Source organism: Leuciscus leuciscus (genome assembly GCF_965113295.1).
Source record: "Leuciscus leuciscus genome assembly, chromosome: 14".
Lineage (NCBI taxonomy): Eukaryota > Metazoa > Chordata > Actinopteri > Cypriniformes > Leuciscidae > Leuciscus > Leuciscus leuciscus.
In genome coordinates, this window is record NC_138738.1 from 32,196,329 (window position 1) to 32,221,196 (window position 24,868).

General features: G+C 38.5%; 2 protein-coding genes across 3 annotated transcripts in view; one reads left to right on the forward strand and one right to left on the reverse strand.

Annotated features, from left to right (window-relative positions):
• Nucleotides 1-626: 626 nt before the first annotated feature.
• The window catches only part of LOC309513763 (fidgetin), a 35,191-nt gene continuing 10,949 nt past the window's right edge, over nt 627-24,868 (reverse strand). Inside the window, exon 3 of the mRNA XM_082189765.1 lies at nt 627-5,372. Coding sequence (XP_082045891.1) covers nt 4,171-5,372 — 1,202 coding nt within the window. The 3' untranslated portion in view covers nt 627-4,170. The remainder of the gene's footprint in view (nt 5,373-24,868) is intronic.
• On the forward strand, nt 16,924-20,219 carry LOC309513766 (uncharacterized protein). 2 transcript variants are annotated; one of them, XM_082189768.1, is made up of 5 exons: nt 16,924-17,793; nt 17,865-17,912; nt 17,995-18,282; nt 18,368-18,457; nt 18,550-20,219. In XM_082189768.1, exons 1-5 carry the CDS (start codon nt 17,712-17,714, stop codon nt 19,077-19,079), a joined length of 1,038 nt encoding a protein of 345 aa, XP_082045894.1. In that variant the 5' UTR covers nt 16,924-17,711; the 3' UTR covers nt 19,080-20,219. The 2 variants fall into 2 exon arrangements, with proteins under 2 accessions (XP_082045894.1, XP_082045895.1); XM_082189769.1 differs by having other exon boundaries at nt 18,371-18,457.

A 24,868-nucleotide genomic window follows, 5' to 3' on the forward strand; every position in this document is an offset into this window, starting at 1 on the left:
TTACTCAGTGTAATACCTCTCTTCATTGGTTGCTGGTTCAGTATAGGATTGATTTTAAGATTTTATTATTGTTTTTTAAAGCTTTTCACAACATGTCTCCAATTTATATCAGTAATCTTTTAGGATTTTATTCATCGGCAAGGACATTGAGATCGAAGTTATCAAATTTGCCAGTCCCTCGTGCTATGAAAAATTCGAAGGGTGACCGAGCTTTTACAGTATTGCTCCTAAATTGTGGAACAGTCTCTCTATATTCGGCAGGCTCCTTCAATAGAGGTTTTTAAGTCTCAGTTGAAAACATATCTTTTTAACCTAGCTTTTGTAGGTAGGGGACCTTGAGCAATTGTAGGCACGATTAGTCACGATCCTTGGGTATTTGTGTGTAGGCATGTTAACTGTTGTGATAGTTTTTTGTTATATTCCTTCTTATTTTTATTTTTTTTACTTTTTATACACTCTTCTTTTATGATTGTGAAGCACTTTGGGCAACAAAGTTGTTTTTAAATGTGCTATGTAAATAGATAAAATTGAAGTTAAAAATGGTTTTGTCAGATTTCTGGATTCTTTCACAAAGTAAAACTCATATATGATTCATATATGGTCCATTGAAAACAGCAAACAGGGCCTTAAGATAAACATATTTAATTAGGAAATTGTTTACAATACTCCAAAAGTCATGAAAACAAACACAATAGAGTCGATTGAGAATATGGCAACACACTCTCTCTCTGTTTGACTGCAATAAGCTCACAATTTAGTTCTAAATGTAACTGTATTTTATATATTGAGAACACACGTTGTAAAATGTCAGATTTTTAAATGCAAAAAAAGAGTGACCAACCACTAAATGTGGTGTTTACACAGTGAAACATGTGCGATTTTAATGCATCTTTAACACCAATTCCAGCACTCAAAAATACCAAACACAGCTGTCCAAAGTCTTGGTTTATAACAAAACAACTTTAGAGTTTAGTGCACCATTACTGCAAACACTACAGGATTTCAGAGGTATCTAGCCTTGGGTTTAGTTTATGTTTGTAAAAGTGGTAAAAAGATATGCTTATGATGTACAATTTTCAATATCTCTCATTCCATGGTCCCTATTCTCACCTTGCTGTCTGCCAGGAGTATTTAATGACCCATTACTTCAGTTTGGTTACATCATTTGGTACAGTAAATTCTGCAGCCACACTGTTTTCCTAGTTCCAACACCAACAACAACAAAAATCCTCCCAAAGAATAAGAGTGGTTTAGGTACATCTTAGAAGGATTCTTACAACATTTTGCCAAATATGTTAATTTTTTTTGTTGGAAAGAATCAAAAGGTTTGTCAAGAGCTTTGTTCCGAAACCTAGTGAGCAGGCTCCCTACATAGGCAAAATCCTAATTATTATGGAAACTCAAAAATAACTGATTTGAAACATTCTTCAATGAAAAGGGTCACTTACATGCCACACTGTTATTAGTCTATTCCTAATGCAAAGAGCATGAGAGACTCATCCAACAAGTTGTTAGCTTAGCAACATGCTAACATGAGTTGGAATCAACTGTTAGAGTTGATTCCAACTCATGTTAGCGTGTTGCTAAGCTAACAACTTGTTATTCTAATGAGCACAAAAATACATAGCATGAAATATTGGCTGAAATAGTCCACTGACTCAAAATTAAATCTTAATGCAAAATGTTGCTGCTTATTCGTTGGAACAGCCTTCATGTCAAGAGTGCGCTCACAAGGTTTAGGAAGAGAGTTTTGCATAGAATGCTACAGATGATTGATTTTTTTCATTTAGAAATATGTAAAGAAAAAAAGCCAAGCAAGTTACTTAGTGCCTTACTTTTAATACCAAACAACCCTTTTAATAAGATGAAAGATGGTTAGAACAGGAACCGATGTAATATTAATCGTTCAACATTGCCTAATTTTCAAAATGATCAAACCGAAATGGAAAAGCTGTATAGCCAGGATAAAACCGGTAACAGTAAAATCTCTTCAAATGACAGCAATATAAAACATGATGTGGAAGAAAACATTTCTCTTTAAAAATAAAGAAATATAAATGGCACTTTTGGTAAACAGTTGAAAAAATGGTAAAGAATGCCTGTGCTTTTATCTAGACAATGTGTAGTTGTGTAAGGAGAAGTGTACTGGTGTATGTCCTAATCACTGAAAACGTGTACAATAACTCACATAATTCTCACATTTTAGTTTGAAAGTTTGTGATCAACAGGAAAGTTATGAACAGACACATAATAGAAACAATACAGTGATGTGCCCCATTGCAGAGTGAGATTCATCATCATGATTGAGGTCTGTTTCATTCAGTTTAGCTGAGGAAATTCAATTTTGGTTCAATTCACAATTCAATTTTGACCTGGTAGATCTTTAAGCAGCATTTTCGAGGAATTCCTTCCATTTTTCTCTTGGAATGAAGCCAATTCACCCTCTTGAATTGAAACTGCACAGAAATAAAATGTATTCACACAGAGGGAGTCATTTTGGCTGAACATTTCCTTGTGATTTGGCTCCCACACAGCTGCTTTGGTGATTGACTTTAATAAATAAGTATAATATCTTAATTCCCTTTGGTGGGGTTCATAAAGAAGCGAAAGGAAGTAAACGGAAAGATTTGTAGTGAGGTCAGCCAAACCTATTTCCAGTGCTTGGGATAAAGTAAACAACACTATTTTCTAAAAATGCGCATAACCTTAAGTGAAGACAAACACGCAAAATCATCATGTGGTCTCCTTCTCGCTGAGCATTTTCACACTTGGCCCTTAAGGCAATGGATTATTTTTGGTAGCCAAGCAGGCTGAGACCATCTCAGGAAGTCGCCTGAATTGTCTGAATTCCATTTGTTTTTATGTTTGCAGTAATGTTAAGATAGCCTGCAACATTTTTTGAAACAACAGCAGAAATTGGTGGAATAGACATAACAGCACAATATAACTCAATAACTGATAATTACTGTTATTTACTAAACATTTTAAATCGAACAGCAAATTTTAAAGCTGCAGTTTGTAATTTTATTAGCCCCTAAGGGCATCAAATGGAGTTATAAAAATAAAGATTGTTTAAAATAAAACATTTCCCTCCATCTTTCATTGGTCGGACAAAAAGGAAGTCCCGCCACCAAATTCGCACCAATGGTTAAGCCAGTGTTGGTATGTTCAAATAAAGCACCACAGTGTTTACACTTTTTGGAAAGTTTTTCTCTGCATATTAACCTAGAAAAGGAGGACATAATATCTCATTGAAAAAAATTACACACAGCAGCTTTAACAACCTAAAGAACTGCAAAAACGTTTTGCATAATGTTTCGTAGAATAATCCCGTTCTACAAAGATGTCTGGCAACAGATCTGTAAACTCTCTTAAAATGCTGTGAAAGAGCACACAAATTGACCAACAGACCACCTGGTTCAGGTCGATTGAATTGTTTTTTCCCCTAAGGACGGTATGTGAAAATGCCCTCTTCATCTCTTTTACACATACAGTACAGGCATACGCCATATAACTGACAGACACTTTCCTGAGGTTTTATTTATCTCTCCCACACTCACACACATGGACTCTTTAAACAACCAGGATTTGTCAACTCTCCCGTGAAAAAGGGGCAACAGGATTTACAATTAAAGCTCACCACATAAATAACCATTACAAGGCCACAAACACACGCACACACAGAATGTACACCATGGCAATATGGTCAACCATAGCTAGTGTCCAACCACCACATCTGTTACCGTGACTCCTTGTCTCCATGGCAGCCACAACACATCCATTAGACATATAAATTCCCTTGATGTACTCTCCTATCTCTCGGAATGGAGGAGTGAAATCTTTCCATCCCTCTCAGATATGTGTGTCCATCATGGAGGATATATTGGTCTGTCCATTCCAGCAGAGTGAGGAGGTCATTGTCTCGCAATGACCAGTTAGGCTCGGCTAGGAGGGACATAAACATCATTGTCCTCTTTCCAGAAAGGAGAAACTAAACTCCTGCTGTCTTCCAGGACAGAATTCCCCATGATGCAGCTGTATTTTGAGGCCCCTGCATTGAACCCCGAGACAATGGCTTTGAGCAAGTCCCTCCTTTCTACCTCCGATCCATTATGAGGAAGCACTCACACTTCAACTCAAGCATTGCTGCTTGAGTGTGAGCACAATCTCTCAGGGTGTGTTTGCATCAAGGCAGAGATGTTGGTGAGAAGTGACAACAGAAGTCGAGGTAGATGGGAAGTGCTGTCCGGATGTACCATTGTTCCGTCCGCTCATGGCTACTGTGAGAGTCTCCAGGCTTCTTAAAGAGTCTCCGTGATTAGCTGGCTTGAAAGATGAGGTTACATCCGCCGATTGGCTGAACCCATTTTGCTTGTCCACCGTGTCATCTCCTGATGGTCTGTAGAGGGGGCTGCCTTCAGACCTAGAGTCCGAATTAGAGTTTCCGCCAAAATCAAACTCCTCAAACACTCCAATCTCGCTTTGAGTTGATGGGTAATATGACTTTGAAAGGTTGGTAGCACTTGGGGCATCGCTTTCAGAGACATTACCTCCCAGGCTGGTCGTAGGATATGAGTATCCCACAGTTGGAAGAGGGTTAGGAGGAGTTATACCTGAAGGCAGGTACGCTGATGGAGGAGGGGGAGGACTGTAGCCTACAGGAAGAACAGCCTGTGAGGGGTAACGGGGATTTGGGTAACTGTATGCAGATAGATTTTGCGAGGTGTTAGCACTGTAGGTTGACACTAAACTGGCATGGGAAGGGGAAGGGTGGAAAAGAGAGCCTGCGTAAGTTCCTACAGGCTGCAGGAAGGGAGTGCTATAGGGAGTGCTGCTGTATTCCTGATTCCCGGACTGACCGTTACAACTGCTGCTGGAGAAACAAGATTCTGGAAGACTCCCGCTGCCTATAACTGGTGAGTTACATGCACTGACGGACACATCCGACACACTGAGCGGTGCTTTGGGAAGAAGTTCAGGCACACAACCCAACGGAGGGTAGACGCTCTCCAGCCAGGGCTCTGCCTCCACCTTCCGTCCATTAAGAAGGGGGGGCCCGTTATTCACAACACCGGGTCCCCTAATGCTAACGGAGATGGCTGCATCTGGATATCCCATAAGTCCACTCTCACAGGGTAGATCCAGGATGGCAGAATATCTCTCTGCATACCGCTTGAGCAGGTTAGAAGCGGTCAGAGCTGAAATGTCATCGTTTGCCCATGAATGTTGGTACGCCGCAGTTGAGGTCGAACCTGTTAACCTTGGATCCCTAAGTGCTTCGATCTTATGCCCTGGTGAACGAGTGGTCGAGGTGATGTCATAGTGTTGCTCCGCCCACTGCGACTGCTCAGGGCTCCACTGCATGGTCACGCCTGCCAATAAAATAAAAAAAGACAAATTCAAATGTCAATTCAAACTCATGGAAGTTCAATAAATTCAGAAATATAAGTAACATCATAAAAGTAAAAAGAAAAATAGATTTTCAATTACAGCCAAGAGCCTCAGAGTGTGCCGCCCACATGAACTTGTCAATCAATATGCAAACATGCTATAATATATTTCTGTAAAAAAAAACAAAAAAACATCACTAATTATACTTATTACTCTACCTTATTTCCTTATTACTCTACCTTATTTCCATCACAATATAAATTAGGATTGTTACAAAAAAACACCACTGAGAGAAAATGTGAGCAATTTAGATTAATTAACATTATTAGTAAATTACCGCAGTTCCAGATAATGACCATTTCTGCATAATCATCTTGTAAAAAAAGAAAAATCATTTTACAAAAATGAATAATAATATAAAATATTAAAATGAAAGATAATAGAAAAAGGCTTTTACAATTCCTTTTTTGAAGCACACATTAGCAGCTATCTGAGCTGTTTTGTGATCTTTAGATTAACAGTGAAGTTTAAATTCAGCTGTGTACTAGTAGAGCTCGATTCCCCGCCACACACACATCCAGAATAGCTCTGATGATATCATTAAGGTCTGATACCGAGATACAGCAGAAGGCCTCATCTCAAGTGAATAAAATAAAAGCTCTTTAATGTAATCAAGGAACCTCATATTACACTCTCTCTGTCTCTTCCTCAGTTTCATTGACTCACGCACACTACACAGGAACATAATATTTCAGCATACTGTAATAACGACTGATCAATAATGTAGCTCTCGGCATTAGCAACTGAACCCGACAACAGATGTTACCCCTAAAAATACTGTATCTCTGTCATTTCAGCTTCACACATAAATTACACGCAGAGTACTGGACCAATATTTTAGTTTATGAAACAAAGAGCTTTTCTTCCGCATTCCAACTTGGCATTTGGCTGTACAGAGGAAAAGAAATTGGGGAGAGAAGGGAAAAAAGAAGAAAGAAAGAGAAATTATGTCCTTAGCCATAAAATATTACTTACAGTAAAGTTCTTCTAAAATAAAGAAACATTAAATTTTCTCTGACCTTGCAAGTACAGTGGATTTGCAAAACCTTGTGCATCAGAAACAATCCTTGTTTTTTTTTATAAAATAAAAGAAAGAAAAAGACACACTCCATACTACAGCAGATGGATATTGATTTTGGACTAATGGAACAAAATTTACATGTTCTATCCATCTCAATTAAAAACTGCCCAATTACATTCAATTCTATCAAGCAGCAAATCCTCTTGATCGATACACGCAACTTGAGGTCAGTCAGTGTTCTCTCATGGGAAAAGGCTGGACTTACTGCAAACACACACACAAACACACACACACACACACACACACACACACACACACACACACACACACACACACACACACACACACACACAAGAGATGGAACAACTGGCGCCGTTCCCCTGAAAGGACTTTTTAACTGACATAAATTGGGACTTTGAAAGTCACTCATACTCAATACATTAGCAATAGCTTTAACTATTAAAAATGTAAGCTATATAGTTTAGCAGATACTTAAAAGCAAATTACAATACTGGGTATATCACACTAATGGCAATTAGCAAGACAGGTGGTTGAAAAATTATAGGATAAAAGAAGAAAATCACAATAAAATGAAAAATTATTGAAAGCAATATCAATAACAGATCTGAAAGAGCTAAATATGTCTTTTAACAATGTTCTAATTGCTTTTTTCTATTTTAATGGTTGAAGCTAACGAGACATAATAGAAGTCTATTATTTAGCATTATTTCTGACATGCTCTTCTATAAAAACAGATATACAGTAAATTCACAAAAATAGATTGGTGAAAACAGAATAGAAAATGTTCTGTTCTACAGATATCTTTCAATGTAAATCTGTTCTGTGGGACTTTTCTTCTTTACATTCTACATTTATTTATGCAATTGGCTTATGGATTTATCCAAAGGGATTTACATTCCATTCCACATATATTTCATCAGTTTATGTATTCGCTAGCAGTTGAATGAATGACATTGGCATTGTTATCAACATGCTATGCTGTATGAGCTAAAGGATGTCCAATTGCTTATAAAAGTGATGGCACACCTGCCTTCTAAAAGCCACATGACTTGAGGTGTCATTCTTGTCTCTAGCAAAAACGGTTTGACGGAGAATGAACAATTGCAAACACCAGTAATTAGGACTAGGCAAGAGTAAAACAACCTTAGAGGATGAACATGTCATCTAAAATAAAACCTCAATTAGAAACCACAGCAAAACCTCTTGAGATGAGTGCAGAAATTCCCAAAACAGAGCATTAAGGGTTCTTACACAACCCTTCTGGTTGTAAAGAACATACACAACTTCAGCTGTTCAACAAGACAAAGATAAAGTACTATTTATAATCGAGAGAGCTAGTTATTCAAATATGAACAAATAAATATTATCTGGCTTGCCTGCCTACATTACAGCCTCACCAGTCTAAAGCCAAATGTGATGTGTGGTAAAGTCCAATATTAATTGTGGTTTGGTGGAATGTTCTCTCAAATGCTATCTTTTTTGGTTGTATTCTACAGAACCTGGACAATCCCATTAGCCGCAAAGCTGCGGATCTAGTGTGCGTGTTCTTTTCTGTGTGTAAAAGGTTCTGTGCTGGTGCTTTAGAGAATGACTTTCTGTTGTTACAATATACCCTCTGGCTACAAATCCTCCAAAGAAGGCCCATCACTCTCTCTCTCTCTCTCTCTCTCTCTCTCTCTCTCTCTCTCTCTCTCCCACACACACACACACACACACACACCAATTTCTAAAGCAATGTTCCATACTTTAAAGGCAGACATTTCATTAATTGGTTTTAGAGGAAGGAATCTTCACTTCATTGACTGAATATTTGTTAGTTCAATAGTAGCGTCTCTTTAAACAATGCTTATGTGGTGTATTTTTGCATGTGCTTGTGTGTAAATGCATATAGGCTACTATTTAAAAGCAGCACCCCATCGACAGACAGAGTCACTTTTCCTTAAGTGAAAATCTCAGGTTTCTCCAGCAGCAAAATCAATACATCACACAGACACTCACACACACTGCATTCATAAAACGTTTTTATTGAGTAATTAAACAGCCATTACTGTCGCCAACAGCAAAACGGATAAAGCCCCTAAAGAAAGATCTAGACAAAATAAATACACACTCATACACACAAATCTAATCCAGACCATTGACTTCAATAAGTGCCTACTTAAGTACAAAATTCCTGATTTTATATTACACAAGACAAATACTTCAACTATGTCCATTAGTTTTTAGGGAAAAGGTCGCCATATTACAGAATTTCATGATTATATTAAAGGTATAGTTCACACAAAAATTAACCTTATGTTGTTCCAGACCTGAATGATTTTCTTTGTTCTGTCAAACACAAAAGATGTTAGGCAGGATGATCACAATGCACTTTTCCATACAATAAAAGTGAATGATGGGCAGGGGCTGTCAAGCTCCAAAAAGGCTATTCCAAAAATCAGAAGTATTCTTTTATAGCCATTGTGATGATTAAGGGAATTTTGCCTTTGTGATTCCTCATTTTTATAGTCCTGTGAAATAGGAAGTCATGGCTGGACAATTTCATGTCCCTAGTCACCCTGGTGTGATAAAAATTGTAAATATGAAGGGGAAAATAAAATTTCTAGGGGTACCAAAAATTGTGGCCAATGCGTATTAGAGAAAAACATTTATTTCACAATGGGATTTTCCACCCACATTCATTAGTTTTCCTTCAATGAAAGGTAACATTTTTGGGAGTTTTTGTTTTAATTAAAGATCAAAAGGATAAACAATGCAGATTTATTTTCACAGCCTTCTTTGATCATATTTACAAAGGGTGCCAATAATTCTGACCATGACTGTATATTTAAATTTAGCACATCAGTTGCAAGACACGCAAGAAAAATTTGGCCTCACTGGTGTGACATATTATAATATTACAATTAATTTATATCAATGTGAATAAAATCTGACAGTTGGACCAATATTATCACATATTGTGATATATCACATATAGTGCTTGCTTAATTTGGAAAGCCCCTGGTCACAATTCATTTTCATTGAATGGAAAAGAGCAGAACACTCTGCCTAACTACTTGTATGTTCCAAAAGAAGAAAGATAGTCATATGGGTTTGGAGAAATGTGAGAGTGAGCAAATGGTGACAGAATTGTATTTTTTGGGTGAGCAATTTTTATTTATTTATTTGTGGTCAGTTTCTCTAGACATCAGCCAAATACTGCATGACACAGCCACAGTACTGCATAGATCAAGATCATATTATCCATCTAAAAATAAAACAGAAAATCCATTTGATACAAAACCACACTCTCTATTCCTTGACACAAAGGGCATGCTTTTCAGTGTGTGTGTGTGAGAGAGAGCAGTTGTGAACAGTTCTCCTGTTGTGCCAGGCTGTTTGACCATTGTAAGAGTGGCAGGGTGGAAGCCCTCTAATTCTTCTTTAATGTGAATGAGCCATTCACTCTCAACGTCCTCTCTTCAAAACGCCTGACTTTCAGCCCTGGCCTGCTGAGTGCTGCAATAGAGAGAAAGAGGGAGAAAGAGAGAGGGAGGTGCAGAGAAGTATGACAGAACGTAGCCTCAGCACTACAGCGAAAGGTCTATGAAAGTTTAAGATCAGAGATTGCAACAAAACTTTTGTTTTGTAATGTCACTAAAAATGACGCAAAAAGGTTGAGACCACTAAATTAAAACTTTAAGGTGAAACCAACCACACATACAGCTCCAGTTCAATAATCTCACAAACATTCTTTGCAATATAATTTGAATTATAAAGCTGAAGTGTGTGTAATTTTCAACATTAAAGTCAAAATTCTTAAGGCGCCAATATACTTTAAGCAAAATCAAAGAACGGATGGGTGCAACGATATTTTGCACAAAACTGGGCCAAAACGAAGGTTCGTTCTGGTGGTTCTGGAATTTTCCACTTTGAAATACAATTGGTCCATGGCGATTATGTAACAGGTGCGTGTGCTCTAGGGCTCCACCTACAGAGCTGGTCAGAATTATTTGCCCCCTTGGTAAATATGATCAAATGGCTGAAAATAAATAAATCTGTTTATCCTTTTGATATTTAATTAAAAAAAATGCAAAAATCGAACCTTTTTTGAAGTAAAAGAATTGAAAGTAAAAAAAATTAAAAATAAATCACATTATGAAATAAATGTTTTTCTCCAAAACACATTAGGAACAATTATTTGCCCCCTTTTATTAAATACTTTTTTCCAAGATAAAAGCTCTGAGTTTTCTCCTATAATGCCTGATGAGTTTGGAGAACACCTGACAAGAGATCAGAGACCATTGGCTACCCATGGCTACCCATGAGCATGAATACATAGAGTCAGGAAGAAGTACTTTAGAAACCAGCCTTTATTAATTATTATTGCAGAGATGGGGTTTGGGACTTGGTCCGTGGGACTGTTTCTGTGGATTCACTTTTTATTTTGCCTACCTTTTGTCTTCTGCATTCTCTTTCCATTGTCTCCTGTTCTTCCCTCAGACTCGTCCCCCAGAAACAGTCCCACGGACCCAGCCCCAAACCCCATCTCTGCAATAATAATTAATAAAGGCTGGTTTCTAAAATACTTCTTCCTGCCTCTATGTATTAATGTTCATGGGTAGCCTAAATGGGTTCCATTCAGACCAAAAAAGTATTTTACTGTTATGTGTCAACAAGATTCAACAAGACATTTTCGCCTGGCAATACCCAATGTTTAGATCTGTTGTGGTATTTATGAAAATTAGCACATACGTAATTAGATTATGCACCGTTTGTCCATGTTAACAAACAATTTCAAAAAACTTGTAATACATTTTTTGTTTGTCTTGATGTAAGTAGTCAACTCAGTAATTTTCATGGTGATATCTAAAGGTTAACATTTTTACCCTATTCACGTGAGAAAAAAAGGCGTGCATAGGCGTATGAATAGGCTATATTTGGGTCTTTTTCAAAACTTTCCCCTTATGGGATAGCCTGGGAAAACCCAGACTACTTCCGGCGAATTTTAATTCTCTCTCCAGGATAGTCTGGAGAAGAGCCCATTCAAACTCATTTCTGTGCCGCCGAAATCGCGGCACCAATCAGAAACGTTTGGGGAGGGATTTACATGATGACGACAGCGCAGCGACGCTGAAGGAGATTTCATTACAAAGATGGATGCCGCCGTGGAACATCACTCGTTCGAATCATAGACAGTATATAAACGAATCAGTTATCGCGTCTGTTTTGAGCGATTTAAACTTACCGTTTTCGTTAAAACCGGAGCAAAGAACAACACTCGAAGCATACGTCATCTCCTTCATCGATCTGATTGGTTTAATGACTATCCAATTGCGCCCAGAGGAATTTGAGCTACGTCGGTTGGTGACGCCCCTTTGGAAATTATTTGTCTACATAGCTTCGCCAGACCCTACACTCAGTTTCAACTGAGAAGGGTCTGGTTTTAACCAGGCTACTTATGGGATTCTTCGGGACTTTTTTTTCCTTACTCAGGATATATTGAGGATACAAAATCAGTTGAGTTTGCTTCTGTTGCAATTTGTTCAAGGTTGACCCCCATTTTGGCTTAAAATGACTGGACTATTCAGATTCCCAGATCCATGCTGGCGCTTCTTCTCTTCAGTTCAGCCCACTCATGTTCTATAGGGTTCAGGTCTGGGGACTGGGATGGCCATTGCAGATGCTTGGTTTTGTGCTCAGTGACCCATTTTTGTTTTGATTTTGATTTTTTTAAGGCCCATTATAAGATTTCTAGCACAGGCTATAAGTTTTAGATTTTTTATCTGTTGGTATTTGATCGAATCCATGACGCCATGTATCTGAACAAGATGTCCAGGACTTCTGGCAGAAAATTAGGCCCACAGCATTAAAGATACAGCAGAGTATTTCATTTTACACATGGGGTACTTTTTTATCCCTGTATGAACCAAAAAAAAAAAAAAGAAGAGCTTTTTGGCAGCAAACACTTAATATGTTTTGCTGCCAAAAAGCTCTTCTTTTTTTTTCTTTTTTTTTATCTGTCCATAGATCATTTGAAAAGTAACTGACACTACTAGAACTTCAAACGGGACAGGTTCTATGGTCAGATGAAACAAAACAAAAAAATAGCTTTTTTGGCAGCAAACACTTAATATGTGTTTGGTTCATACAGGGATAAAAAAGTAGCCCATGTGTAAAATGAAATACTCTGCTGTATCTTTAAAGCTGCCGTCGGCAAGTCTGGCAGATTGGGTCGATTAGCCAAAATTTTGAATGTTTACAACTCTCATGCCCCTCCCCACAACCAGCGAGCACCCTCCCATCGAGGTCGTGCTCGTCAGTGCGTCACTGTGCGTGTGTACCTGATTTTCTGTGAACGCGTCCGTCTCTTCAGCATCTATCAACACCATGGACTCGGAGGTAGGCTGCCCTGGCTAATCTATCCATAGATAGCAATAACCGAGGAATTGGAAGCTTGTTAGTAGATTTTCTCTCCGCCATCACGCTTCATGCAATCTCCAGGCGAACTTCAGGCGTGGCGTGTGCATGTGATATTAACGTGCGCGAGTGAGGGGGGATCTGTGGCGCGTGTGCACGACCTGTGATTGACAGTCAGATCTCACACCCCCCTGCGCTGATTGGACCTGATGAAGCGGGAGCGCTGGATTTTTGCAAAACAAATAACACGCTCCAGGTGGAGTTAGAAGCTCGGGTTTTTTTCTAAAACCACCTTATTTATGTTGTTCTGTCGGATTATAGTGTCGATTACACTGAATATGATCAAAAAAAATTTGCCGACGGCAGCTTTAATGCTGTGGGCCTAATTTTCTGCCAGAGGTCCTGGACATCTTGTTCAGAGACAAGGCATCATGGATTCGATAAAATACCAACAGATAAAAAAAAAAATCAAAACCTGACAACCTCTGCTAGAAATCTAAAAGGGTTAACAATGCAGATTTATTTTTTACAGCCATCTTTGATCATATTTAAGTGCCGAACTGCAGAGCTAATACAAACATATCCACATCTCTATAACCGCTTGCGTAAAGACTCTGAGATGTCATGTAATTTTTGTTGTGTTTGTTTTGTATTGAGAGGATAGTGCACATCACATATTTAAACACTCCTGTAAACACCACCTTCAGAATAGGTGAATCACCAATTTAGAATAGGCTTATACAGTTTGTACAAAATGAAAATCATTATGTCTATGGAAAGTCCCCATAAAACATGAAACACTCTGTTCTAGCACAAAACCTCATGGCAGTTTCAGAACTTCATCACAGCTTTTGATAACACACTAGATAGATACTATTACAAACATTATGGATTCAATTTCATAAGTTAGGTAATGTAAGTTTATTTCTAATGTGGCATCTGTACCCTGTATTACTGTAATTAAGGATGCATGTAATTAAGGATGATTTGAGACATGTATCTTGCATTGTTTGCTGTTGAATGAACTGATTGTTAAAAGTACTAAACTGAAAGAAGCTCATACTGTTGTGTTTCGGTGATTAAACCAAATGTTCTCATTACATATTACAATAATCTTGTGTTTGAAACAATGATTATGTGGACTGAAAATATGTGCAACTGAATGAAAGCATGAGATCAGGTTTTGAAAGAATGACTAGCTGTGTTACAAGTGTGATCCATTTGGATTTTTGTACTAAGAGTGTTGAAAATGTACACCTTACTTGTGAAAATAGTACCAAAGCAAAAAAAAAAAGAAAAAAAAAAGAAAACTGTAAAGAGACAGCATCCTAACAATCCTGCTGCTGTCTGGGGTTTTAATGTTAACCAAACAACAAAGGACAAAGAAAAAAAAATCACTTACTGCTCTTGAACTTTAAAAAAGGATATAAAGACTATGAAGTACTTTTTATTTGATTAGCCTACTTTACTAAATTTCAGTCCCTGAAAACTATTAGACCTGCCTGAAGAGCACATTTACATTAGATAAGCTAGTAGTTTTAGCTGTGGTATCAAACTGGAATAGAGGAATGTGGTATTCACTGGTATCAAAAATGTTGGTGCATAACTGCCTGTTTTTGTGTCATGGCTGGTAAAAAATATTTTTGCCATTGGCAGGTGTGGCAAAACAATTAGTTTTTTTAGGCCCTGATTACTTTTTTTTTTTAGGAGTGTTCGGGAAACTTGTTTCAAAACAATCATTATTCTGCAACACCATTTGGTGACAGTAGTGGCATAGGAATCTGACACTTCAACTTTAATTTAAATGAATCAGACTGAATCAAACATTTCAGAGCGACATTCTTAGCACAAAAAAAAAAAAAACCTGATAAATTCAATCTAAGACAGATGTGGCAACTCTTTTCTTTCACTTCCTCCCCCTTCTCTTTTCTGCAGATAGATTATTTAAAACCTCCATAAAAGACATAGCTAAGGCTTAAATCACTTTCATATCGCTCTAAACGAGAGACGAACGCCTCGCATGTCAATGACCAATTCAATTCCACACGCCATTTTCCTCTGCTAATTAACACAGTACCGTGTTCATTTAGAGACACAATACAGAGCACTGGGCCGGGGCAGACTGGGCGGCCGTACACCGTCTGCTGCTGACATCGGCCTTTAATAGGGCTTTAGCATATTAAACAGCTCAATCATCCCTCATATGCGCACACGCACACACATACACGCACACACACACACTCAAGGGAGGCACTAGTTTTCGTGTAATAGGGACAAGCGAGAGAAAAGAGAAAGTATGGGAGACAAACTGTGTGAGAAAGTCTACATTAGTCACTCAAAGACACTTTCTTCTTGTCGCTTTATATCTTTAGATGTGTGAAGGGAGGAATGAAATTGGAGGGAGGGAGGGGGGAATAAGGAAAAGTGTGAAGTTGGATGTTAAGGGTAGAGGAATAATTTAATCACAAACACTGTCAACACTAAAATTTTAACACAATCTGACTGTCAAAAAGGAGTGACAGAGAGACAGGAGTTTGAAGATGAGAAAGGGAGGTTATTAATGATATGATGTAGGCTATGTATGTTCATTTCATATTCATGACTATATTATTTGTGGCTGTTTCATTCCTACTATAGCCAATGTATGAGCAATCACACTTAAGGGGCCAAAATTTCTTGTAAAAATTACCACATTTAACCATGCCCCCCTGAACGGTTCGTAAATAATATGGAATTTACATTCTAACGGAGCAATCAAAAAATGTAAGTACCACCTTCATGTTTTTGCAAGTGCGCAGTCAGCCCAGTTCAATCAGGCAACATGCCTCGCCAAACAAAACTTACTGTGAGCAGACAGCACAGAACATGTTATTTCATGTAAGAGGAGTTTCATGTATGAAGCACAACGTGTGGAACACAATGCAAGAATGTCAAGAAGCTTTTTCAAAAGTTGCACAGTTTTTAACTTGTAGCACGACACAAAACAGCTCAATGTTTTGTTCAATGATATGGAAATAAAATAGACAATATATTGACCTCTAAACCCTATTTTTGTAATGCCATAATGTAATGTCTTAAATTAAATTTTTACATAAATACATTTTAAATTGATTGACAGTACTAGTCTAAAAATATACTGGATAACTCACTAAAGATTCTATAATATAATTGGAATAATATTCATTTGTTTTCTTTGATTACAAAGATGGGGAGGATTTAAATGATTTTACTAGTTATAAAATAACAATTGGCAATTTACAAGAAAAGTTAGAGAGAATAGAGGGCACCTTCCATCAAATAAAACTGACAGTTTTATTGCTTTATGGCCCTCAAAGCCCCGCCCCCTTTGACCGTGGGAATTTCCCACGCTAGCTCCTCCCACTTATGGGCTGTACAGTACACCGTGGGAATTTCCCACGCTAGCTCCTCCCACTTATGGACTGTACAGTACACCGTGGGAAAATCGGATTTGTGTCACGCCTCCTTAGGGGTTGAACATTTGAAGCGTGGGAAAATTTCCCACGCTCAGTAGTTCTAAACAGTGTAAATTAAAACTTTTAAAGAAATGTACAATAAAGACATAGCCAGAGTGTGAGATCAGTGGTTTTTATTAAAGAAGACAGATGTACATTCATCACTTTCAAAACATCAATGAAATAAGTTAAAATTGCATTTTTCTCTAAAAGAGATATTAAAAAATGAGTTAGTGTTATTTAAAGATGTTAAAACATTAAAACAAGTTAAGAGTTTTTTAACTTTCAGACAGTATTTGTAAAACTTTTACATAAAACACAAACTAGTTTAAAAAGTGTTACGTTTTTACATACCCAGTTGTTAAAGACTCGGAGTTTAAAGATATATAAGTGGTTCGTTGTAGTGGAGCAAAGTGTAGAGCGTCCATTCAGTCCACAGGTCAGTCAGAAATAAAGCAGTCTGAGGCCTACAGAGAGCCACACACAAACCCCGCCCCTAGCCCCGCCCCAACAGGTGTCACCGTGGGAAATTCCCACACCCCCCTTCAAGCTCCCAAATAGAAAACACGTCCGGTCAGCTCAGTAGCCAGACTTAAATGACCAAAGAAAACCGATGCAACGACCCGGAGAGACCACACCCCCTAACACGCCCCTCTCAAAGCTCATAGGTTGTGTGAAATTAAGACACACCTCTCAAATGTCATTGGATGATACAAATGACATCACTCATAGGAATCCCCCTACCACAGCATCACAGTTAAGAGTTTAAAAAGCAGCGGAAACTTCAAGTGAAATACTAATTTGTTTTATCTATCGTTTTTATACCGTTTTTATGTAAACCACTTTAAACATCCATATGAAATGTGGTAAATAGTCACGGTTTCCAATATTTAATTGTCACAAAATTATTCTATAATTTTAAAAGTAGGCTATAGTCTCCTAGAGTTTTTAAGGCTCGCGCACTTATCATACCACACACACACACACACACACACACACACACACACACACACACACACAGAGCGCCGCTATGTCTACCGAGGTGTTATGGGGCATATGGTAGCATCCTGCATATTTAATTTTTTCTCTTTTTGACGGAATTGTGTGAATTAGTTTTATTGCAGAGCTTATTTGAAGAGATGGGTCAAATTCGACATGTTTTTTCTAGTCATACAAATCAGGTATCAGACTCCATACCACATGCAGAGATGAAGGGTTTCTTTGAAAATTAAGCGGGGAAAAAGGTGTTTTTAAAACGCATCGTATCGCAATCTTTAAAAGGAGTCATTTGAGTATTTCATTTGAGTACCCAACCGACGAAGGAGACACACCATCGAGCCAGCGCAATGTCTACAAATCATCATTATGGAGCAGAAGGAGACGAACGCTCTTTTGATTCCGAATTAGTGGAAATTCTTAACGATTTATGTGAGTATTTTTATCATAAATCATAACCTACAAAATTGAAAAGATATCTCAATAAATGCTTTTATTTTCAGATGATACATCATTCCCCGAAGGTGTCGCGCCAGGTGATTTTTTTCAAGGTACGAGGATATATTTTTGTCATGTCTTTTTTAAATATTTACTATTTAATATTTGTTTTAAAGAAAAAACTACTTTCAACAGAAATCACAGACGACGCACCGGCTCATAGCTCCACCCAACCGCCGGACCCAGCCAATCAAATTTACGAAGACGTCACGCCCAATTCAACCCCTACAGCTGTGGTCTGTGCGGACACAGAGAGTACCGAAAGTCAAACCTCACGTCCAGTCGAAGAGGAGAATTCTTCCCGCTCGAGCCCGTCTTTGGATGAGGCAAACACCGGATCGATTAACATCATTGACGCTTCACACAGAGGGGTGAAACGTCTTCGGGAAATTTATGGAGAAGAATTAATCTATCCGGAGAGAGGTAAGGGAAAAAGAAAACTATTTGGTCTAATCTTTTATATTTTTTATTCGCTGAATTTTTTTAATTAACCGAATATTGTTTTTAGAAGAAAACAGTACATCTGTTACATCGACAACTGGAGGAAAGAAACGATTCGAGAAATATTCTCCCGAGAGTCCGAATACGGATGAATACGGTAAGATTTCTTGTTTCATTAGACTATATTTTATCTATATTAAATAATTCATATAATATATATATATTTTTTTTTTTTTTTTTTTCCTTTAGAAGAAATCACCTCTTCTCCAGAAAGAGGGGCCGAGGTGTTTTTGGCTTCTCAGCAATCGGTACTGGAGAGCATCAATTCGGAACGGGACTTATCAGAAAACAGTGATGAAGACGACCAGAGGTTTAGTCCTCTGTACAATCCTGCAGATCTCCGTGGATTGAGTTATGCCACTTTACGGAGTGCAAACAGAAGCTTCCAACGTGTTATCGAAATTGCCACACTACCTCTCACTTACCATCAGACAGCGGATATAGTTTCAAGAGGGCAGACCGGTATTACGGACCTTCTACATAGAGTCATTGATACACAGAATCAACACACCGCCGATTTAAGAAGTGCGGTGGAATTTTTCGGTGTTTGCCAAGACCGTGTGTTGGAAGAAAACAGACAGTTGCGCAACACGGTCTTATCACTTCAGCAAAACCTTTTGGAGGTGAGGAATGATCATTCATTGTTAATTACTGTACTGTCCCTAATATCTGAAAGATTACATATTATTCAGAGACAATCGAGGGACAGGCCTACATAAAATGATGATTGACTAGTTTTTTAAAAAACATTTCACTGTTATTGTTTTAAAATCGTATGGCTGTTATTGTTTTTTATCTAACTGTGTGAGATTTTGTATTTGTGTTTCAGTTTTTAAAATCTATTTCTCTGTTATTGTTTTTTATCTAGAGGTGTGTGTATGGGTGATTATGTTTTACTAATACCCTACATTTTATGATGTATACCTATTAAAAACATTGTGATGTATATTTAATGGCATCCTTCTGTTTCACACAATTTTAAAAATAAAAAACATATCAAAATGTTTCCTAAAAGACAGAGAACCGACTCAGAGTGTGATGATATAACTCGCTCAAGATCTAGAGGTACGTCTGAGAATAATGAGAGACTGAATATTTTAATACGTCAACAGTTAAGAGGTCTAAATAGTAGTGTTTTGTCTAATACGGAGAGATTGGATAATATTATAATCGACCAGCATCGCTGGATAGACCCGACCGAGGATGATGGAGATGAGAGCGCACAGACAGGTGGTACACTAGGGACATCTCAAACGCGGCCTACGGAGTTAAGTCGTGCGGAGATAGATGCTCTGATGACTGATGGTGGTGTTGTTCGGGGTTTCACGATAACACCACGACCGCGTTTTAACGGTGTAGAGTTACAGAGATCGTTAGATCTCAGACAAATACAGACCACCGATTTTGTAGAATATAATTCACGCCTCCATAATATCCTAAACGAGGTGGTTGACCTTTCACATCAGCTGGCGGGCGAGACGGGGTTCATAAACATAGCGCTTGCAGGAGAAAGTTTGCCGGGGTCAGTAAATGCAGTATTAACACCTGATAACAACCACGATGCTTCATTATTCATAAATCAGATTGAGCAAGTTGCTCAGAGTAATGCTGATCTGGCTAGTGACTCGACCCTAGCATTACAAATCTCAATTGTGAGAGATAAAACAGGAGGGGGAAGAAGAAAGATCAATCACCTAGCTATCAGCGAGAGTATCAGTAGGAATAAAATGCATTTATTTAGCCCCATTAATATCGATAATGAAATGTGTTTGAGCTACTGTCTAGCATATTTCCTTAATCCAGATTTCACAGATCAAGAGTTACACACACCTGCGATGGAGATTCACACGGGATGTGGTTTTATGGCACACGAGCAGATAGGTCTCCATAATTTGTCGGTTTTCGAAAATAAATTAGACATAAAAATTGTAGTTTTTTATAGAGACTGTTCTGGTAAGGTGATTGTGTACAAAAACACAGACGAATTACACCCAAAGACAGTCCATCTATTTCTGCACGAAGGACATTTTCATCTAATAAAAAATTTAACCGGATTTATTGGAAGCTCGTACGTGTGTGAATACTGCTTCAAGGGGCATAAAGACAGAAAAACACACGAATGTCAGTTTGTTTGCAAGATATGTATGACATCTGCGTGTCGCACGTATGCGAGCAGAACAAGACAGTGTGCAGAATGTCTAAGATTCTGTAAAAACAACTTCTGTTACGAAACACATAAAAAATCACAAACCCTCGGCGAGAGGTCTCAGTGTGAATCTGTGAGATTCTGCTCAAAATGCCATGCGGTTTATAGAGCGCCCTCTGGTGGTGAAAAAATAAAACCTCACAAATGCTCTCCAGAGTATTGTGTACATTGCTGTGAGATTTTGACGAGCGACGGTGGTCACGAATGTTACATTCAGCCTCTAAAACCTGAAGCCAAAGACAAAAATTACATTTATTATGATTTTGAAACATTCGTTCAAGATGGGAGACACATAGCAAATTATGTTTGTGCAATGACAGAGACAGGCGAGACGTTTGAAGCTGCGGGGCTAGATTGTGTGGCTCGTTTGATTAAACACTTCAGACGCCCAAAATATACAGGATACACGTTTATTGCACATAACTCGTCCGGTTTTGATGCATATTTACTCCTTAATTATCTTGTCGGGGAGGGTTTGACGCCAAAAGTTATTATGCAGGGGTGTAGAATTCTATACATGTATGATACTGTGTTTAAACAACGGTTCATCGACTCATGGCAATTTATCCCCTTTAAACTAACTAACATACCCAAGGCCCTTAACTTAGATACACAGGAGAAGGGTTATTTTCCGCACCTTTTCAATAAACCAGAAAATGGAGAATATATCGGTCCCTATCCTGCAAAAGAGTTTTACGGTTATGAGACAATGAGTGAAGCCGAGCGTGTCAGATTTGACACTTGGTACGCAGATGTATCGAATGATATCTTTGACTTCAAAAAGGAGATCGCTTTTTACTGTAGGAATGATGTAATTATTCTACGAAAAGCCTGCAAATGTTACAGAGACGAATTTATAAATTTCACAAATATCGATCCGTTCAAATCCATCACATTACCAGGTGTGTGTATGAAAACTTTCAAAACAAATTTTCTCTCGCGCGACACACTGGCTCTAACACACAGCCACGCCTATATTAATCAACACAAGACGTTTTCAAACGTATCTATCCAATGGCTTGAGTATGTCAAATTGAGTCAAAACGTGGAGATAGAACATGCAGTAAACATTGGCGAACGTGCGGTGGGGCCATATCACCTAGATGGTTATTATGAGGATGATAATGGGACAAAGATAGCCTTGGAATTCCTAGGGTGCTTTTTTCACGGTCACGACTGCAGATTTAAGGCAGAAGAAATTCAACCTTTATCGAAAGTGTGTTTTGGGGATCTCAGAAGGCAGTCGGATGCAAAACTAGAAACCCTGCGAAAAGTTTATGGATTGCGCGTTATTGTTATGTGGGAATGCGAATGGGAGGGGCTGAAACAGACAGACCGTGATGTCATGCGGTTCATGTCATCTTACGAAACACACGAGAGGCTGAGAGCTCGAGATGCTCTATACGGCGGTAGAACCAATGCGTACAAGTTGTATCACAAAACAGCTGAAAATGAGAGAATCGACTATTATGATTTCACATCGTTATACCCTTTCGTCCAGGCTACTAAAACGTATCCTATAGGTCATCCTAAAATTATATTCAAGGACTTTGAAGCGATAGAGAACTACTTTGGGCTAATAAAGGCCGAAGTTCTTCCTCCGCGGGGATTGTATCATCCAGTACTGCCTTACAGGTGTGCTGGTAAGCTAATGTTTCCTCTATGTAAGACTTGTGCAGAGAATCAGATTCAGGATACACAATGCTGCCATACAGAGGCTGAGAGATGTATTACAGGCACATGGGTGACCGTCGAACTCCAGAAAGCTATTCAACACGGGTATTGCGTAATCAAAATACATGAAGTCTGGCATTTCCCAGACACGTCCGATACATTATTCACCGAATATGTTAAAACATTCCTTAAACTGAAACAGGAAGCGTCGGGGTATCCGTCCGATGTAGTGACAGAGACAGAAAAACAATCTTACGTAGCTGATTACCTGGATAAGGAAGGGATCCAGTTAGATCCGTCTAAAATAATAAAAAATCCAGCAAAAAGATCCATTGCTAAGCTCATCTTGAATACACTTTGGGGTAGGTTTTGTCTGAGATCTCACCTTGCACACAGTGAACTCCTGGCAGACCCAGAAGAGTTCACTCAGCATCTCTTTAACCACGCCCACGTAATACATCATTTCTCTTTCGTATCTGATTCAGTGGCTTTGATTCAGTCGAGTAGTGCACCGCAAGACCCATCTCCCACGCGGGATGTAAATCTTTTGGTAGGCGCTTTCACGACTTGTTACGGGCGACTCGAGTTGTATAATCTTCTAGATAAATTACGCGAGAGAGTGATTTATGCCGACACAGACAGCGTGATTTTTGTATCAAAAACCGGTGATTGGATTCCTGAGACAGGATCTTATCTCGGTCAGCTGACGAGCGAGTTAGATTCTGGTCAGCATATAATCCAATTCGTTTCCTCGGGTCCTAAATCTTATGCATTTAAGACATCCGATGGTCGTTCATGTCTCAAAGCTAAAGGCATCACGTTAACAGCAGAGAATGGTGAAATAGTTACGCTACAGAGTCTGACCGATCTTGTGCGAGGTTATGTCGAAAGAGGTGTCAGATTACACCTGTCCGCAAAAACAAACACCATCACACGGAATAAGAGGAGATTCACATTACACAACAGGTCAAATGTGAAAAAAATTTCCGTGGTGTATGATAAGCGGGTACTCCAACCAGATTATACTACATTACCTTACGGATTCTAGTAATATATTTTAAAAATGTGTGAAACAGATGTGTTTGACTGCAGACTGCAACATCCTTTTTCGGCAATCGTAGCCGGTCCGAGTGGTTCTGGGAAGACTTTTTTTGTAAAGAATCTAATGTATAATTCAGAGAAAATGTCCTCTGTCAAGTTTGACAATTTTGTCTATGTGTACACATCCTGGCAGCCAATGTATGATGAAATGTTACATGCTTTTGATATTAAATTCATTGAAGGTATACCAAAGAAATTGGATGACGAATCATTATTTCCTCCTGGCAAAACATCTATACTCATCATGGATGATGTTATGATTCAAGCTGCTTCTAACGCTGAAGTCGAAAATGTGTTTACGCGCCTAGTTCATCACATGAAGATTAGCTGTTTGCTATTAATACAGAATCTGTTTTTCCAGGGTAAATCTACCAGAACAATCGGGTTAAATACAAATTATTTAATTATATTTAAAAATCCTCGAGATAAACAACAAATAGGCGTTTTAGGTCGTCAAATGTTTCCGCGTAATGCACAATTTTTTATCGAAGCGTATCAAGATGCAACCGAACGGCCTTACAGCTATTTTTTGATCGATTATAAACCACAGACACCAGAAAAATACCGACTCAGAACGGATTTACTGTCAGACTACCCGGTGGTGTACGTCCCGAGGTGAAAATGAGCACAAGGCTTTCCAGAAATCTCTATCTCTTAAAGTTATTATACAAGAGCTCACCCAAGCAGAGACGTGTTATTCTGCATTCAGCCCCCGATGAGCTAATATTAGCTCTATGTGAACTGGCTCTCAATATTCTGCATGGCAAGGTCCCTCTAACTGCGAAACAGCACGGGGCTTTAAAAAGAAGGAAAAACGAGATAAAGTACGTTGCAAATAAAAATATTAATATCACCAGGAAGAGACGTATGATTAATCAAAAGGGCGGTTTTCTGCTTCCCCTACTCAGCGTAGCACTTCCCTTTATAACTAGCCTCATAACTAGAAACTGAATCTGAAGAGAAAAATGCAACACACCGAGAAATTGTATCTAGTGCCAAAACAACAGTTGGATAGACTAAGAACTGCACCGGTTCGTGAGAATATTCATGCGTTTGTGGAGAATGATTTGGATTCATCTATTAGAGATATACTACAGAGGCATGATTTGAACACTTACGAAAAATCCAAGCTCTACACTAATGTTTTACAACGATTCTTAAATGTGGTAAAACACGGTGATATGGAAAGTAACAGTCTAACTCTTACATTACCGGAACATGCGACACCTAGCCCCTCCCACACCCCCGAGGTTAGTATTGATGACGTCAGTGATGACCCAATCTTCTCAGAAGTTTTAAACAACGTTCCTCAGAGAAGCTTGAAAAATGTAAAATATATTATGGATAAAATGTCCAAAGCCAAACACTTGTCTTCATGGACTGTTGATGGAGAATTTGTCTATAAAGGGAGAATCATTCCCGGATCCCATATATTTGATCTGGTAAAGAGCGTAACATCACCACGGATGATGCATGACAATCGACGCCCTGCCGGCTGGTACGAGTTTCTGGATGCATTTGCAACAT